This window comes from Cygnus olor, chromosome 15, assembly GCF_009769625.2.
Source record: "Cygnus olor isolate bCygOlo1 chromosome 15, bCygOlo1.pri.v2, whole genome shotgun sequence".
In the NCBI taxonomy this organism is placed as follows: domain Eukaryota; kingdom Metazoa; phylum Chordata; class Aves; order Anseriformes; family Anatidae; genus Cygnus; species Cygnus olor.
In genome coordinates, this window is record NC_049183.1 from 8,031,450 (window position 1) to 8,051,195 (window position 19,746).

The 19,746-nt window shown below is 42.7% G+C and overlaps 1 protein-coding gene and 1 long non-coding RNA gene across 2 annotated transcripts in view; one reads left to right on the forward strand and one right to left on the reverse strand.

Moving 5' to 3' along the window:
- LOC121078748 overlaps positions 1-19,746 on the reverse strand; it is a 40,150-nt gene that overhangs the window by 3,804 nt on the left and 16,600 nt on the right. The window contains exon 2 of the long non-coding RNA XR_005824717.1: positions 2,042-2,182. This is a non-coding gene — a long non-coding RNA (uncharacterized LOC121078748). The remainder of the gene's footprint in view (positions 1-2,041; positions 2,183-19,746) is intronic.
- The window catches only part of BMERB1 (bMERB domain containing 1), a 50,214-nt gene continuing 37,409 nt past the window's right edge, over positions 6,942-19,746 (forward strand). Inside the window, 1 exon segment of the mRNA XM_040575237.1 lies at positions 6,942-7,218. Within this exon segment, the coding sequence (XP_040431171.1) occupies positions 7,095-7,218 (124 nt within the window). The 5' untranslated portion in view covers positions 6,942-7,094.

Here is a 19,746-nt window from a genome sequence, read left to right on the forward strand (position 1 = left end):
TTAACACTACAACAGATTAAATCAAAGAAAAACCAAGAAGGAGTATGAATATATAGCCTAGTAGGTAGTTCAGTCACCAGCGATATATAGAGAGAGGATATGCAGCTCCCAGTTCTGTTACTCTACTTCATCCAGTTACAACAGAAATGAAATGCATAAGCACTCAGATGGCTGTGATAAATTCAGTGCCTGGCCCATATGGACTCACAAACCATGCACACAGAGTTCTGTGCCACATGAGATCCTTTATCTGTGGAGGAAGTGTCAGCTTTGTTCTGAGTTGTGTCTCCTTTTATAGGGCATAATTTGGCAGCCGGGTAAAATAAGGTACAACATTCTTGCCTGGAATCAGTATATACGTATCTTACTATAAGTAAGATGCACGCTTAGGGTGTGTATACACAGGAATAAACCCCCACACTATTACTGCTTTCATTTGTCAGGAAAGCAGCCTTCCTCTCACTGCAGCAAGATTTAGAAAAGAAAATACAAGCTTAGGAACTGGAGTTCTCCATCTCTAGTCTTTTACTTCCTCTTGCTCTATGCCGACCTTGAAACATCCACCTCTGTAAACCTGGCTGCCTGTGGTATCCTTACCTTAGCATTGCTCATACCTCTCTGAGCTAAATACCACCTTTATTTAATCACTAAGGGTGTTCAGCTACTCCCATCTCATGCATCACATATTTTACATCCAAAATGTACCAAGATTGTTAGCTGCACTTGATTTTCCATGATACACCAATGACACTGAAGGGTTTTACGTTAGTTCTACGCTTAGCTCAGAGTGGCCATCATACAGTACTGAATTATTATGTGCTCCTAGAAACTGCACAAAAGGATATGGCAATTACCTATGTGGTGTTTTGCTTACTGTTTTAGAGCAGAAGTTGAAATATCAATGCAATACAGGTCCTCCATCACTGAAGGCCATGTTTGCAGAGAAATTCAAGCCACAAGGAACCCTTTCAGAATTCAGGGCTGAGCTTCCAGTTCCAGTGAAGGTGGTAGCAAAATGCTCCACAGAAGAAATGGACGTGCCTGTTATGACACAAGTGTAGTGCAGCACATACACTTCATGGGAACATGAATCAGCAAGGCACTGACACAGTCTTTGCATTGCAGCTTGCAAGCAGTTCTGAGCTCTGTTTAAGATCCAGATTTGTGTATGTAAAACAGCAGCTTACAGAAAGTCACCTTTAAACTTTGGACTAAGTGAAATGAGGAGAGGTTCAGACCCTACAAGAGCTGTGTTTGGGGGAGCATGTTGCTGTGTTTGCAAATTTTACACAGTATAGTTACTACTTTAAAATGGCCATGCCCACAAACCCACTTCAGTATTACTGAATTCCACAGTGTTTGCAAGTCTCCTAAAATGTCCCACACCAATTTATCTCACTGTCTAAATTTGCTGGTCAAACATCTGTTTTTCTATGTAGTTATGGCCACCCATCACAGATACAAAAGCCACCTGCACAGTAATGACTCACCTGCACAACAGTCAGTCCAGTCATATGGACTGACTCCAAACGCCAAAAATAAGACTGTTACATGGAAGACTTCACCACCCATGGTATTAGTAACATCTGACAGATGCTGTAACAGCTTTTGCTGTAAAATTTGTACCTTAAAAGGAGAGTGAATGTAGAAAGAATCCACTAAGACAAAAATAAAATGTGAAGGAAAAGAGTTTAGAGAAGTAAGTTTCTGAAATCTGTGTTATGGTCGCAACTACAGCCATTGGTCTGTGCAGATTGCATCCATTTTCTCTGCCAGAAATATTTGCCCTGTCTCATCTGCCAGTGCATCTCCTGAATTTGTGCTGTGTTTTCTCACCTTGTATACCGAAAATAGCCGAGATAAATCTATAGAAGTGGAAAGCTCTGTGGCAGCTTTAATAGTCTCCATTATTCACCTCCCAGGAACTTTTGCAAATAGGCTCTGCACACGTACAGATACAATTGTCAAACAGACCTAAAAACTTACCACAGCCTCACCTGAAATATATCTTAAACCAAATATTTAACAGGAGGTAACCAACCCGGACTGTGTTTTGGGAGCTCAATCCTGCAAGGTCTGTCTTGATATTCAGTGCAGCCTCAAGCTTGTGATACCAGGTACTGATCCTGAGCAGTAACAGGCTGAGCGTAAGCTCCCATTCTTCTGCACATCACTGTGGATCCTGGCAGCGTAAAGACAGAACTGAGAGGGCTTTGCAGACATTTAACATGTGCTATGAGTTTATGGACTGCTTTTTAAGTGTTAGTTTGTTTTCAGATAGAAAAGCAAGTACGTACTACTCAGGGTAATCTAAATACTTGCTTGGTCAGACCCCGCTTTACAGGATAGATCTCCAAATCTGCATAAAAGATAGGCAGTCAGATGCTGTAGCTCCAGTGCTACCAGCCAACATTTACTGCACACAAGTCAAATCATAAGCATCAATATACAGAGATTTTAAAAGATAGCATTTTTTTCCTAAACAAAACAGTGTCTAGGACACAAAGTACTTTCATTTAGATTGACCCAGACATTGTGAAGTCTGTCACATCTAACACAGAATTAGTGCCATACTGTTCACTAAAATTTGCCATTAATTGCTTGTCCTTTGCTTCTGTAGCTCTACTAGAAATTCAGCTATGGAGAGGTAGTAAGAAATTAAATATATAGTCCATTTTTTCTGTGTGCATGTTTGATAAAACAGAGACAAAAAAGAGTACCATATTCATGCAATATTTCACAGGGAAACATTAATTAAAAAGCATGACATTTAATAGGTATTTAGGTAGAAATACTTACAAACAAATATTTGGATCACCATCTTGCCCCAGACTCACAAAATTAATTCAAAACACCTTGGTTGCCTTTTAACAAGCTCATCAGAATGCCTTGCTTGTCTGCAATACACAGCACTTTTAGGCGATAGGTGCACCTTTCTATCCTGGCAGATGTACGACAGCTATGGGAAAAGATCAGAATCCTAGTTACTTAGTTGCAGCTATGGTAAATTATTTATGAAGTTACTTTAGCCTAAAAAATATTTTTAAAGGAATGATTCATGTATGGAAAGGCTGTAATTCCAAATAAATAAATAAGCATACAAACGGAGCTAACTAAACACGAGCTAGGATTCAGAAAAAAGGGAATGACATAATAAGAACTTGCGCTGGCTTTTGAGATCAGGCCCTCATTCAGCCAAGGCTATGCTGCAGCAGATCCTCTTTCAAGTACAGAACGGCAGGGGCAGGGCTTCCAAGAAGTCCTTCATGTTACCATGAAACAGAAGGTGGAAACTACAGTAAGAAAGTATCTTCTGTATCAAGGACACTGCTGTGATTTTCAGCTATCCCATTCCTCTCTCTTTTTAATTAGGATGGAATTTAATCATAACTCTTTGAAAAGCAAATGAGGTCTACTTTGGCCTAATACAGATCTCTTGGGGAGACTGGTAATACAAATGTCTGAGACATAGACTAAGAATGACACAGACCTGATTGTCGCCCTGTGATAACTGGAGTCTGTGATACAACAGGGTCCCACTGAATCAGACGAGCTCACACTGTGTTGTGACACAGGCTGGGGACACTCACACATTAAACCCTTTTTCCCCACTCTGTAAAGCTGTCTATGTAGACTGGCTGTAATGATTTGGGAAAAGGTGTTATGTAAAGTACAGATTTACCACTACAGCTCCCAGGACAGTGCACTACAACACACTACATCTCATGACATAGCCATAGTTGTGTGCCATAGGACACAGTTGGGTCCTTGAAAGAGCCCTGATTTGGCTGAATTTCAAGCAGATAATACTCATTCTTGCTTTTACGGGGATGGTGCCCTACAACAACCCTATTGTGTTAGGGACTTGTATAGGTTCTTGAGCGCAGTTGTGGCCCTCTTTGTCTTAATCCCACAGCCTGTCTGCTGCATAGGATCATGCAAGGGAGGAAGCATCAGGAAGTTACGTGCATGCCTTCCTAAATCTGATTATCAGGTTTTCCAACAGGTAAGCATTTTCCTGTAATGCTCACAGCCTTTCACCTGTGCCAGGACATTTTTGTGCCATGCATATGCCTGGCAAGCGAGATCTGGAGGTGGCAGAGAGGCTGTAGCATGGTAGTGTGAATGTGTGCAGGCTGACAGCCCCCCAGGGCTCCTACACGTTGCTGGAACAGCCTGTGGGATGTGGGGTCAGGGGCCGCGCAGGGTACCAGGAATAACTGGGAAGATGCTAAGGATGTGGAACCGCAGAGAATCCTAAGAGCTGAGGGATGAAGATTGAAGAGGAGGTATTTTCACAGGGAAACAAGATTAACCATGACATCAGATATCAAGGAATTTTGGTAACTCCTCCAACACAGAGATTTTCTTAAAAAAGTCTTGGTGTTTAAAAAAAAATGTTATAGGACAGATTCATAGGAGTCCCACAACCTGCTCTATGCAAGCAATCAAATCACATGGGCACAGTGCCTGTTCTGTCATGGTAATTATGGATCTGGGTATTTATGCCTACAAAAATGGAATAAATATACATAATCCACTTAATTTCATTTTGTTTCATCAGCTGAGCTGCAGCTTTTTATTATAATGCTAAATAAATGAAAACCCTGGGCAGAAATGTAACACTTTTGTTATTTCTGTGTTAGAATGACTGTCCCATCTGACAAAGAACAACACCCCTGACTTCTGCCTTTGCTGTAGCCCCAGACTCTCAAAGCAGCTCTTGAGAACCCATTTGGCTTACAAGGTGTGCCCATAAAGGCAGGAGAACTCTGAGAACTTCAGGCTGAGCAATCTTAGGTGCTTGAAAAGCTCCAGGAAAGCAAAGAAAGCATTTTCCCCCATCTGACTTACAAGTCGTACCACTGTTACGAATTTTGCCTTAGTAAAGTGTGCCTGTTATATATAGCGTTGTGTCTCTGTGGGGCATCAGTGATGTACAGGGGAGGCCAAAAGAGCACTAGATAGGAGCGTGGCTTTGCCAGCTGCTGCTGACCAGCTACAGCTGCTGATGGCAGGACTCAGATGAGAAATGGGAAGGGAATGAAAGCAGTTAGGGGAAATGACCGCAAGAGCAAAGTGGGCCTCTGTTTTTCTGCCAGACATTATCCACTGAGTAGCGAGAAGAGGTCTCAGTTTTTATGTTTTCTTTCTTAGCAGTCTTTCAGCAGAAGAAAACCAGCCTTTCCAAGTGGAGAAATGCATACATACTACTGAGTGAACTGAAAGGCATCATCAGTAGGGGAGAAATTTAATTCCACTTGTGAATGCAGCATTGAAAATGCTCCAAAGTTGCAATAGCAAAAATGCTGACTTTAGAACATTAGCAAAATAATTGTTGTGCATTTAGGCCCCAGACTTTCCAAAATTTTTGGGCAAATGGACCCATGTGGACTGCTTCCACATGCCTGCTCAGAAGTGTAACAGCCTGAAAGACTGGGCTCTTACTGGATTTTGTGAGTTTTTCAAATGGGGCAGGTGAAAACTTCCTAGCTATAATAAATCACCTTATACATTCTTTATTTTACATAATTAAAGTCGGTGCATCCCATTTACTAATTAGTGGGAGTTTTTCTCCCATGCTATCAAATTCAGAGCTTTAAATACTTGATTATTTCTAGGATCATTCCTCCATTTCCTAAACAAAGCACTTGGATTATAATAATCTAAAACCTTGAAGGGATGAATTTAAGCTAAACAGTTCTAAGATCCACCAAAAAATTGGCCCTTTCTCCCTAATCAGCCTGTTTCCCTTAGTCCAAATCTCATCCACATCCCAGATGGGCTCTTGTCTTCCTCCCACACTTGTGTTCCTCACTTCTACTACTGAGTCAGTCCAGCCCACCCCAGCAGGCAGCTGCACTGTCACCCAAAATCAGCTGTGCAGAGTGGTGCCACCAGCTTTCCTGCTTGACTCACAGCTTTGTTTGGGCTTCATCTCCAAAGGCCAAAACCATCGCGGATGGAGTACTGCACAGTCAACAAGAGCCCTCCAAGCAGGTCTGGTGCACAAACCATGGCAAATCCCTGCAGAGCACAGCTGACAAGCAGAAATCACTGTGCCCTGCACATCTTCCAAAATATTGTCTAGCTCATTTTAATTTGGTAGCAATTTGTTAGCAGCTCTCAGGAGAAAAAATAAAATAAAATTTCATTGTTACAGTTTTAAAACTGATGTGGAAGTTTTCTCTCCTCTAACATGTAAAGCACGACCCCTAAACACAATTGTTCATGAGTATAGCAACAACATGCATCAATCCAACTAGTAAGTACATCACTGAGTACAGCAGTAGTGCTTTTGTAGCACTGATGGTTGAAGGGCAAGGCAAAGTTTGTAGGCAAAGGTATGTGACAGACAAACTTTCATGCACCCAGTATGTATTCAGCATTACCAGTACCCCATTGCTCATAAACCAGGCGCAGAGTGCTACAAACCCTGATTTACTGGGGGGCACTGGGCAACCTGTCTCAACTCCTGCTTCATCATCTCTACATCAGACATAACGATACCACACATGATAAAATGCAATGGGATTTCACCAGGAAAAGTACTCTGTAACTGTAAAATGCTGTTGAGGGATTTGATCCTTAAGATCTCCCGTACGATAAAAGAACTAATAACAACAACAATTATCACTGCACTAGTGCTTCCTGCATAGTCCTTTCCTTCTCTTCTAATCGCAGGAGGCTGCATAAGCAGCAAAGCTGCGTGTTTATGAGAAACACCAAACCTCATCGCTTGTTGGGCTGCTGTCCTGGGGCTTTTGCTTGGGTGAGGCTGGGATGAGGGGCATGCCTCTGGGGGCAGGTCCGCGGGGCAAGGCGAGGGGTGAGGATGCAGGGGGTGAGGGTGCGGGGGGTGAGGATGCAGGCGGTGAGGATGCAGGGGACGCCTCTACCTTTGCCCGCCCGCCTCCCCCGGCCCAGCCCCGCACTGAGCATGTGCGCGGCGCCGCTGCCTGCCCCCGCCGGCCCCCGGGGAGGGCTTGCAAGGATCGGAGGGCTCGGAAGGATCGCATCGCCGCCCGGCCCTGCGGCTGCGGGGGGCTCCGGGGGGTGGTGGGGCTCGGGAGGGCGGCGGAGCGGCGGGGGCCATGGAGCTGCGGAGGGCCGTGGAGCTGCGGAGAGCCATCTCGGCCGGCGCGGAGGCCGAGAGAGCCGTGAGGCGCTACGGGGCGCTGGAAGAGACGGAGTGGAAGGCGGAGGCGCTGGGGAGAAGTGAGTGGGGCCTGCCCGGGGGCGCTGCGGGAGGTCCTGCCCGGCTCCGAGCGCACCCCCGGGCTCCGTGAGCAGGGGAAGGCGGCGGGGTACTGGGGGCTGACCCCGGCCGGGGCCGTTGTGCTGTCGCAGTGGGAGCTCAGGTGTCCCCTGGCGAGAGGGAAGGGTGGCCGGGACGTTAGGTCTCCCTCGCTGCTTGCTAGGTGGGGTTTAGTATGTGGCTTTTCATATATGGGTAGCCTGTAATACACCACCTTTGAAAGGCACGGATGACAACCACGTTATTCGCCCTCGTTATCTCCGGCAGAGGGTACAGCGATACGTCGCGATGTATTTAGGAGCTCAACTCATGCTCTTTGGTGGAGCAGCTTTGCTGAAATTGTAATTTTCCAGAAAACAACAAGTGACATAGCCTGTCCAAAGTGCTGGTGGAAAGATAAAGTTAAACAGTTGTCAATCCGAGTTAGCCACAGGACCTTGTCTTCTCTGAGGCACGGGGTTATTCTCCTATTGGCAGAACTATCTTCTTTACAACCCAGTAAACCCCTCTAATTGGCAAGGTAACCACTGAGGCAAGAAATCTTGCTAACAATGGTCACAAAAAGCTCTGTACTACTATAAAGAAAAATATTTTCTAAGTTACAGCAAGCGTTTGATTAGGTCACGGGAAGAAAAGCTTTCTGTGCTTGTGCTGTGGTATCATAATCTTTGCTGATACTGGGCTTGCTGATATTCTTGCTTCACGATCTATCTGATGTGCATCATGAAGACTCACCTGGATGCCTTTTAACCTCCTGGAGCTTTGCAGCATCCCAGTAGCAATTTTTTGCCAGCACTGCTGCTATGTTCAGGCTTTTCAGCTACTGCTGTGTTTGTCAGGCTCTGTTCTGGAATCATATTTTACCTTTGGCTTCGGTTTTTCAAGAATATGTTGCTGTCTGCCATATGCTGATGAGAGAGGTGTAACTTTCCCACTCCAGTGCTTCAGTTGCAGTGTTGGTTTTGTTGCAGTGCCTGGCATACGTTCAGCACTGAATAACTCCCCACTTGCTAAAATGGAATCGAAGACTGAAATCGCTGTTGCCTGAGCTGGTTGACTCAGCTGCGTGCAACAGTTTTGGAGGTCCTCTGACATGATATAGACTTGTGCTTGTCTTATTCTCATAAATAGGTCTGGTTTTATTGCAGAGTCAGCTCACAAATTGAGTGCAGTGCAGTGCTTGTAATAATAACTGGTACCTGGAGGTGACAGGAAGGTTACATCTTGCAAGCTTTGGACAAAAGATCATATGTTTGGCAGAGGGGAGTGTGGAGGCTGAGGGGGAGAACTGATCTGCTCAAAAATGTGTGCTCAGCATTGAGCTTCCACCCAAATCACAGCTTGACCTGGTACCAGAGTGGGCTGTTGGCAGGACTGGAACCAAGTGTCCAGCTGTCCGCACCCTGGCTCTGCTGCTGAGCTGCCCTTCTACACACTACATCCGGTTTAGTGAGAGTATTTCTATACATGTATAACAATGTAGATGTAGAATAAGAAGTAATCTAGAGGCTGTCTGCTCTTTGAAAAGTAGAAAATTATTATATTTAGAGTTTGCCACAGGAGTAATTGCTTTGTTTGTTTGTAGGCTTCAACCTTCTTAAAATACTGTAGAAATCCTTTTTATGGTAGCTGTTTTACATGATCTCATGTCTCTTTCCTATTTTAATACTAAAACTGACTTCTGGTCAAACGTCTGCATTGATTAAAAATAAAGAGATCTTATTATTTGCTTTATTGCTTCCTTACAGCATAGGTCCTAAATTGCATGGCACCACAACAGTAATCTCCGGAAGGTCTGGAAAGAAGCTGAAAAAACATCATCCCCTTTTCAGTAATGTCATCAGTTAGCCTTTGGTATTTGCGTATCATTCTAAATATGAAATGCTAAGTAGTATTATTAATGAAAGCAGGAGTCCATTAGTGCATACACGTTTGCCCTCTTTACTCTGACGATTTGTGTTGTCTTAAATCAGGATCTCTTTGGAGGCAGAACTCGTTAGGTACCTGTACGACAGTCTGTATAATACAATGCTGTTTCCTGGTTGGTGCCTTTGCATGCAAGTGTTTTCGTATCACAAGGAAATGCACATCTTGATTACGTCAAGTTTTGGTAGTTGTTAGTTTCTACTTCATCTGTTAAATGGAGAGGGAGCTCTGTGTTAACATCTCTAACGGTGGCATAGAAAGCATTGCTGGTTATTAGTTTTAACATAGATGAGTTACTTCATAGCTGTGAAGCGTAATATCATGCACATTTCTATTGTACAGCAGTCTCTTTCAGCCAGGTTATCAGTGCTTCTTCTGTTCTACCATAACTGAAGATCTGATGCCCTTACATCCCAAGAGGGATCTCCAGTGGGTTTGCATGCAAAATACGAAGTAGGTTGTTCGAAGTTTGTTCTTTAACAAGACACTGGAGCCGCCTTCTTTACATACTGCTTAGCATGTACTGAGCAACTCATATGTTTTCTAGTGCATACATGTTCAATACAGTCAGGCTGATAAATTGAATGACCGTGATAACGTGGCTGAGCCTTCTCAGTAAACGATCTTTACGATATAGTCTCAGGGAGTCTGCTGTGAAGCAGAGCACTCAAGCATTTTGGTCAGTCCTTATTATCAAGTGCACAGCTTCATTTAGAATCATCTGTCTTGCCGTCGGCAGGGACTCGTAAATGCCCTGACTAAATAACTGCATGCCGTGCCAGGGAAATAGCCACAAAGAAATGAAGCAGTTTTTCCACCAGCCTTTTGAACATTGCATTTCTGCTTAGCTTTTCTTCCTCTTTCAGTTAGTATGAGGTATAGAAATAAATTCAAAATGCAAGGTGAATGTCTCAGCTTCAGTCACTATAAAGAAGCAGAAATGCCAGAAAACTGCAAAAGATTATTTTTGATGCAATTTAGTACACCACGAAATTATTTTTGAATAACATTTGAATGGTAACTGGCGATGAGCTGCCACCCCTATTGCAAAGATCCACCTTTTCAATTGTTTTTGAGTATGAAGTGGTGATTAGGGGGAAGGGGGCCCCATTACAGACCAGCACTGAAGACTGCAGTAGCACAGACGGTGGTCCTGTAGCCAGGTCTTTTCTCTTTGGTGAGGAAAGGATGAAGAAAAGGCATTTGTAAATGTCCTGGGTTTGGGCACTTCCTTTATCTACTGGGAACTGCTTGTGTCATCGTTAAGGCCTGATTTTCTTATCAGAACAGAATGACTAGGTCCTAGGACAGGATCTAGCTCATGATGTTTCAATGTTGCTTCTTAACACTTTATAATCATTTGAAGAATGTCTGTTGCAACATTAAAAATAATCAAGTGGCAACAGAGAAATACATTTGTCTTGCACAGCAAAGTATGCACAGATAGTGTCCTGTGACATCTACCTGTCATTCTAATCACGGGAGAGTAATTAGGATGGATTTGTATTAATCATATGCCTGTAGGTATTTGTCAGAAAGTAGGCAAATGTCAATTTGTTCTTGAATTTTTGTGTCAGCTTGATGGCATTTGGAGATTTAATAGCTCTATATATCTAGTATGGACAGATTGGATAGTGTGTTGGTTCTTGTGAGACTTCAAATGCACTCCTGCATCTTCATGCTGTATTTGTCCCACGTGACTGTAGAAAAGCAAATTTGTTTGGATTCTTAACAAAGGTGGCTGCTGTCTTGATACTTGGTGGGGTGACAACCGGATGTCCTCATTCTTCTTTCTGTCCTGCTTCATGAGAGTGAAGGGTGACTTGCATTGTCCCATTACACAGAGAAGGCCCTGAGAAATGTGGTTAGAAAGATGCAGTGGTGCTCTGGGCTGTGAAGTCAGAAACTGCAGAACAATGCTGGGCATTCAGGAGTGTTAGCATGAGGGACAAAGTGGCTAAAGTTTACTACCCGCTCCCCCAGTTAAATCCAAACCTGTATCAGTTGCAGCTGCTTCTACCATCTAGCAGTTAAGTATTCAAATACGTACCTCTGGACCTTCTCTTGTGACGCCCCACACATCACACAAACTGTGTATTTCAGTACCTCTGGGTGCATTACTGATGAAATATTGGTTAGTAACGGGATGAACTGTGACTCTTAGAGCAGCTTCTTCCATGTGCTACTTCATGTTGGTTTCCAGAGCAGATCCCCTTGGAGATACACTTTCCTATCTGGTGATGGTCTCCCTATCACATCTCATGAGTTTTGTGCTTCCTTTGCTTTTCTACCTAGCTATGGGCTATGCACTTCCAAGGCTTCTCAACAAAAAGGGCAGCAAATTTACTCCCTAACTTGTTCCATGGTTCTGAACATAATTGTATCCTGATGATACCTTTGTATCCTACAAAGTCCAGCCTGACCTACAAAATACAAACAGCTACTCCAATCTGACTGAAGTTAAAGTTGTAGCAGAAATGTGGCTAATTCTGGATGCTATTAGGGGCAACCCAGCAAAAAAAAAAGATGTTGGTTGCTAATGCGAAGTAGTCAGGATCTTACCGCTGTACCATCTAGTTGCACATCAGCAAAGGCATTTCTCTCTGCTGCGATGCTCATAAATCAGAGGGTTAATGACTCCCAAAGTCTCTGTGCCCAACTGTGTGTACCAAGTAGGAAATGAACACTTAAGTGTGTAATGCAGTGTTTATATCCAAACCGGTGCCAATCAATAATTTCTGGAAATGATGAGGCTCAAGTGCCATATTTGGGACTGTTGCTCATGATTTTTTGTATTTCCTTTAAAGATATTTTACAGAGAAAATGCATTAGACCTGGAAAGTAGGACACTTTGAACTGCACACATCATCCCTGCTGCTGGTAGCCTGTGGGATTATGGATTCAGTCTCTGTAATTTTTCTGATTATGTTCGGTAATTGATCCCTTAGTTGCACAGCATGTTTTCATCAGAGTAACCACTTTTTAGAATGTGTGTGTGTGTCTCAAGGGTGCTTTATAAAATAGGATTAAAATTTGCATTTGGGATTGGGCATGTGCTGCAAACTACTGTGTATCGTGCATGAAATTTTTGGAGTTTTCCTGTAGTTACTGAGCACTGTAAAGGTGGGAACTCAGCAATCCTGAATCCCAAAGTGCTTCTCCTCTGTAGCTGAATACATTCCTTTTTCATAGAAGCCTTCCTTAGTAAAATAGTCCCAGAGACTCAACTAGTAAATAATGCCAATTCGTTTCCATGAAACACGTTCTGCTATCTAACTACACAAATGATATAGTATAAATGCATTCACAATCTGAAGATGAAAAATGCATGCTTGGAGGGCAAACTATATGAAATCACCAGGAGCACTGTTGGATGATTATTAGTTGCCCTTCAGGATCAGCATTGAAACATTAATTATCAACATTTTGTCAGCTCATAAAGGGCAAAATGTTTGAGAAAATAATCTCAAGAGAATTCATCATTAAATGAGGATGAATGATTTTCAATGAGACAGGTGGCTCATTGCTAAAGTCTAATGATGGCAAACACTACCAAAATGTAAGAGGTAATTTGTTACTGTAAGAACAGCAGCGGTTTAAGGATCTTTTTGCTGTCCTGAACCTTCCCCCCTAACCAAACCTTTACTGATTAGGCATTTAAGAGTTTTTCTACAGGCACATTTGGTTTTTATATACTGATAAAACTGGCACAAAAGATTCTCATTATAAAGTGATTTAATGGTTTTGTTAATTTTTTGAAGAAAACAACTCCAAAAACAGAAGAAGCATCAACAGCTCGTTCTACCACATAAGTCTTTTCAGTAAACGAAGCCAAAGTAAATTTTAGAATAATGTTACTGAAGCCAAATGAGCAAGACAGTGACCTCACCTCCCTGCAAAATGACAGAGAAGTTTGACTGACATTTTCTTAAATACAAACAAAATGCAGTCGTGACTTCATTGACATCAATGGAAATTTCCTCAGTGATTTCAGTGAAAGAAAAACTGGGCTCTGTGTGTTTGTCTCCTGGAGTCCTGTTTACCTTGATTCTCTTTAGAAAGCTCTGAGGGGGAGTCTGGGGGCTGCATCAGTTCCACGAGGATTCCCCTGGGGACTTGTGTCCAGTTGCTCTGAGTTGGGCTGCCCAGCCCTCACCTCTGGCTGGGCAAGTTCCGCAGAGCCTCGGCAGGCAGTGGTGAGCATTTGCACCTGCAGGGGCAATGCCGTTTCAATCTTGTCTCTAAGCAGTGAGTGATTAGCTAATAGATTGGAGCCCCTACAGTGAGCGGCTGGCCCTCAAACTATTGTGTTTCACAGAAGAGGAACCCAAAGAAATTAATTCAGTTACGCATTTGTGCCCTCTCTCCCCTCATCCAAACTGTAGTTTCTGCCTTCTCTCATCTACCATGAGTGCTTCCTCTGGGCATTGTGTCTGGGAGGGGACTGAAATTATTGCAGTTTGGCAGACTCCAAGAAACAAGGCAGAGACATTTTCCTTCAGGCTGCTACTTGTCTGTAGCACAAAGTACGTGGAATGTTATAGCAAAGGACACAGCCAGGAAAATCAAGATCCATTTGCCTCTGTCTTTCGGTAAGGTGTTGAAATGTGTTGAAATGTGTTGCAGTTATAACATTTCTAGCAGTGATTTCTTACACAAAGAGAAGGTGACAGCCAGCTGTCCGTTTGTGTCGGTGGCAGAGACAAAGACTGCTGCATGGCCTTTGGTTCCTCACCTCGGAGACCTCCAGGGAGGCAGTCAGCACAGCCTCACATCAGCCCAGTGTGAGCTGTCAGGAAGAATGTATTAGTGTATTTAAAGAAAACTGAATCAAAATGAAGGATGCCAAAGCAGTTAACTTGGTGAAAACAGAGGTGGCTAGAGAATGACTCCACTTCTGCAGATGAAAGGCAAACGCAAAAGAGATTTGTGTGCCAACTGTCATCATTGTTTTGTGTGAGGTGAAGAGACAGGGCCCGTGCTGTTCTACAGGAGCATGCGCTGAGGAAGAACCAGCCGGTTTGGGATCTGCTGGCTCCACGGGCTCTGGCGGCTCCACCTTTAAGGAAGGGCCCGACTTTTACCTGGCTCCCCGGAAGCGCTCTGCCCTGTACGTTGGAGAGCAAGGCCCTGGTATGATTCTCCTCAGCCTGACCTTCTGCTTTGCTGCTGGACTGCTAGGGGGCTTTGCAATAGCAACGTCCAGCCCCCTGAGAAATTACCAGCCTTTTCTCCTATGAAACATGAAACTCCTCTCTGGGCTTCTGAGGAGCATCTTCTCAATATTTAATTACTTGCTGGAGTGGGAATCTGTTATGTGAAGCAATTTATTTAGTGTCTAAAGCAATTCTCCATACCAGTATCACTTTGGCCTTTACTGGATTAGACTCAGATGTTTATAATATTTATCAAATGGTTTTAGGGGTGCCTAAAATTATCTACCAGCTGCTGGGCAGATGTTTAGAGCATTGTTAGACAACTGTGTTATTACAGAATCACATCACAGAGAAAGAGAGAAACACACTTTCTGGTAGTAATCGGATAATTTCAAAGGAGAATATTGTAAAGATGTGAAATTTAGAAATGTCAGTGACCATTTTACTCCAAATTCACTCGCAACACATGCAGCTGTTTATCAATTAATGCTTATAGGATATCTTGCATAAAGCCATATATTCCTAAAGAGGTTTGCAAGACTTAAAATTGAACATTTTGGTGATTTTTCTTTTTTTCTGAAATAAAAAAAAATAATGTAGATAAATAAGTATTTTTTAAAATATGAAAGTAAATAAGCTTTAAAAAAACCTGAACATAAGCTGAAGCTGGCACTAGCACAGCAACAAAACATTGAAGCTTTGTGTTAGGATTAGAAAATGATCGGAAAATGACTCCAGCGAGGAATAAAATGGAAAGCTGGAGCCGTTTCCTTTGACCACGGACAAAAATGACAGTAGTAAATGAACGAGTAATTTTTGTTTCTTAACGTTCCCTTTTAATTCTCCGTTACGTAAGAGTAGAGCATGAATTGGTTTCCTTGGAATGTGCGTTAAATACAGTCCTGCTCCTGAACACACGTTATCCCAGATGGGAACGTGCCTTGGTTTCAGTGGGAGCTCTGCACCAGGGAAGGTACCTACCACAGTAACTAACTGTAGCGGTTGCTATTTACAGACCTCTGATAGAGCCGAATCTCACGCAGAGCTGTGGCAGGGTTGGGCACAGAAACCTCTTCCTGAGCCTTCCTGACTCCTGGCTCTCTTCCTGAGCCAGACTAAAATAGCTCCTTGCAGATGAAGGTCTAACCCAGTGCCACTGAAAAAAACTGACAATGAGGGCTTTCAGGTCAGACCTTCAAAGGCAATTTTTCCTCATTTTTTTGTGTCTCATTTTCAATCCATTTTCTCACAGAAACGGCTGTCAGATCGTATACACTTTGCAAACTTTCCCACCAGGCTGCATACAGCTGAATATTCTCCCCATTCTCTGAGGGACACATTGCTGTGTGAAGTGCACAAGGCAGTATTTTCAATTCATAACATGATGGGAAAAGGGGAAAGGAATATGCAAAAAGCAATGACAACCATGTCATCAGTATCATGATTTATTTGAATGTAAAGTGAGTTTTCATCTCACAGATTTATTTTGAGAAGGAAAATGCTATTTTAAGCAGTCAGCATGCCACTACCCTGCAGGAAGCACCCTGCACTAAAGAACAGCTACCAGGAGCTTTAAGTAATGCACTGCCTTTAAGATAATCGGAGAAATGCTAAAAAGATAGTCCCTTGTTCTCACAAATCTGGCCTCTAGAAACAGGTAACTAATGCAGTTTGATTTCTGGACTTTTTTATTTCTGCATCTCTGAGGCACTGGAGGCCACTAGGGAGAGGACAAAGGGACTGACTGGTGGTTGTGGTGGGAGGAGAAGCACAGAGGCATCTGGAGGCAGTGACTAGCATGGTCCTTTTTTTTTTTTTTTTGTATTCCTAACGTGATTGAAGAACAGAGATGTAACAGTGATACAGGACTATAATTGGGGAGGAGGGGAATATTAAGACCTGTTTCAAAGCTTGGCTACGTTATATGGAATTATTTCCATATACTACCATGGGGTTCTGATCAAGGTGAGTGCCAGAGCTCTTGTACTGGCTTCAATTTCCCACTACATTTAAGTCTTGCCCTTGATACACAGACATGGTGTGTGCTACGGTGAATGACTGGGCTTTATTCATCTGTTCTCCTTAATTCCTTCTCTCTTTACTTTGTCTCCCTTTGCCTAATCTAAGTATGTTCTTTCAAAGGAAAAAAAAAGAAAACATCAACAACAAAAACCCCTATAACTCAAAATACAGCATTCCTACCCTAGAATCATGGAATATCCCAAGTTGGAGTGGACCCAAAGGATCATCAAGTCCAACTCCTAATAATACATTAAGTTAGGCAGGAAGCTTACACCCAGAGAAGTCACACCCTGACTTACAAAATATTGTTTGTACACATTCCTAGAAGATTTTATTTCACAGTGAGTACCTGACTCCAGGGTTCTGAGTACCCTAGGGTTTGTATAGGCAAAACTACAGCAATTTGAGGGCTGGACAGGCTACTCTCAGTGAATATAAAGCACTCTGAGCTTGTATAGTCCAAGTTGAGTCTCTGCAGCAGAAGCATAATGCAATGGTGCATAAACTTCAGGTTAATTCCCTATCAGACGTGAAGGGAATGTATGAGAGCTGTTCCAACAGGAAGCCAGGCAAAGCAATTTTTCAAGCGTCTTCCTAGTTTGTTTTGTTACACTGATCTCATAACTGCTGACGTAAGTTATTTTCTCAGTAACTGATAACAAATTCTATTGTGTTTACCTTTTATGTAGAATAGTCTGGATATAAAATACCTTGGTGATAATTTCTTACAGTGAAGAAAATCACAGCACTTAATTTCATTTTTTAAAAATTGTGTCTAGCTCACAACAGAGTAAATCTAAGGTAATTGTTTCCCTCTGGAAAGCTGTTTCACCCTTCTGTTGTAAGCAAGAAAAATCTGTCTCCTCTAAGTCCTCCACATATATAGGTCTCTACACAAAGAACATTGTCATCGTAGCATGTTTTTGTTCACTCTGCACAAGGCAGAAGAGATGTCTTTCAGATGTCCAGTCATGTTTTTCCCCTGTTCTGTGTGTTTATATAAGGAGGCCACAGACAAGAAGCAGGAAACAGAGCTCCTCACAGAATATCCCTCAATAATTTCCCCAGGCCTCCTTATACTGTAGGAAGGAAAAATGTCCCAGCTAGAAGCCATTTTAGATCTACTAGAACAGATGATCAGAGTTCTCCTCAGTTTCTGGGTACTCCTCTACAAACAGTAGGGAGAGTTTCAAGGAGACTGGAGAGCAATGACATTTCTGTGGGCAAAATCAGGCATCGGCTGGTGTTTGCTGGTGGGCGAAAGAACCAGGCAGCATGGGAGACAGTCACTGTGAGCTGTGTATCTTTCTAAACAAATCCATATTGCAAATGAGCTGAAACCAGATTCAAATAAAATAGCGTGAAATGTTTACAGCAATACTCAAGTATTAGTTTATACCTTGCTCTGCACCAACACAAATTAGGTCAGAGATAATCGATTGGGAAGATCAGTAAAAATGGCACTCACCACAAAGCCCTACTTAATCTAGGAGGTGATCAACTTTGTACAGTGATTTCTGAGGAAATGGTTTAAAGAAAGATATCCTTTCTTTACCAATAAATTTCTATGAAAAATCATTATGTAAGCAGTTTAAAAATGAGAACAAGAGGTAAATTCATTATTTAATGCTATATGTTTTTCTTAAACCACACTTCTGTAAGATCCATTATTAATCTGCTAATAGCAACACAGATGGACAGTAGGCTGAAACAGGTTACAGTGACTGTCTTTTATCTATCTGATAACACTTTCTCAATAGAGATCTTTTTTTGTTTTCTGCTGGTTGTGAGAAGTTTTCATACAAAAACAGGGGAGATATAAACACCTAATGGAATAGGAAAATCTGATTGTAAAGCCAAATAATTGAATAGGAAAGATTACCCGAGGGGGAAAGAGGAAAAAAGTGAAGGAAGCAATTCAGCTTAATTCATTTTTAAAAAATGACAGACTTCATCCTGGTCGCAACCCAATATTTTACTGAATGACAGATCTGTTTACAACTCTTCTTGAGCTTATGTTTAATTCACGTAGGGAATTTCTACCCTTAAGAAACATAGGAGGAGTCTGGTTTGTCATTTTTGTGGTGGCAGATTCCCAGAGATGTGCATGTCCGGCATATGTCAAAGATCTAGACCTCAGGCTTTGTCATCCGGAGATGTACTGAGATCTGGATGCAACTGAAAAAGCTAATTCTTTTTCTAAGACCTCCCTCATAATAAAGTTGTCTTCCTATATAAGAGATCCCTGACTTTGCACTGAGTACTTCTAACCCACACAGTCATGATTTTTGCAAAGCAAGGAGAAATCTTTCATTTTCTTTTGTGAGGGGGCAAGGTCACCTATTACCTTGGTACTGAGAATTTCTCTGGGCAGTATTTTAAATGGGACATACTCCTAGGTTGGATATATAATTAAGAAAATCTTTTCCGAGGCTGTGATACATGAGGTAGCTGTGGTTGTGAGAAGAAACAACTGTTCAAGAAAGTCAGCAACTCCCTTTCCATACCGAAACTGCTCAAATCTTGGCTCTAAAGCTGCTTATGCACAGCAAGTCAGGGGCCTCTATCTTCCCCAAAACAGGCAGGTGGGGAATGGGCATGGCCATTGCTTTGTCACTCTTCTTGACTGCTGGAAAAGATTTGTCAAGTGCAAATTGAAATGGAAGGAAGTACAGGAATTTCCTCTGCACCTCCTCCTGAGCCAGGAGGAAGCAGAGGGCACAGCTGGACACAGAGCCCCTTGGCTGGTGCCCCTCTTCCCAAGTCAGGGAAAACCAGCCCCTGCACCAAAGCATCCTGCCCTTCCTGAGCTAAATTGCTGGGGGGTTCTGCAAGCAGCAGTTAAGTGCTGAGACAGCTTCATGCAACATCAGCTAATTTGCCTCATCTGCAGAGATTTATTTATCCGTGGGTATGGGGAGAGAGGAGAGAGAAACCGGAACAGAACATTAGAAGCTTGCTTGGATATTGAAGGCACCCTTCTGTCAGGTTGGGTCAATAGAGGAAGCACTGATCTGAAATACTCTGTGGTACAGCATAGAAAGAGGAGGAAAAATGCCACTTAGTTATAGCAAAACAAATTAGGTTGGTTAGTTTCAAACTGACGTGTAATGTGGTCTGGGGGAAATGCCTTTCACACCTCATCTAAAGCCACTAGCCAAACGTGAAAAATCCTGTTGGCAGAGCATCTGGCAACAAGGACTGCAGCACTGATACCCAAACTAGAGTTCATTTAGAATTGGAAACAACAGTAGGAAGTCTGGAAAACATTCTTGCACAATTCAATTACAGTACTCTGTTAAGTCTGTCATAATTCTCTGCAGACCTCATTATATGGACAGCTCTTCTTCAAATCCCACTCAAAAGCACTTGATCCTTCTTTAC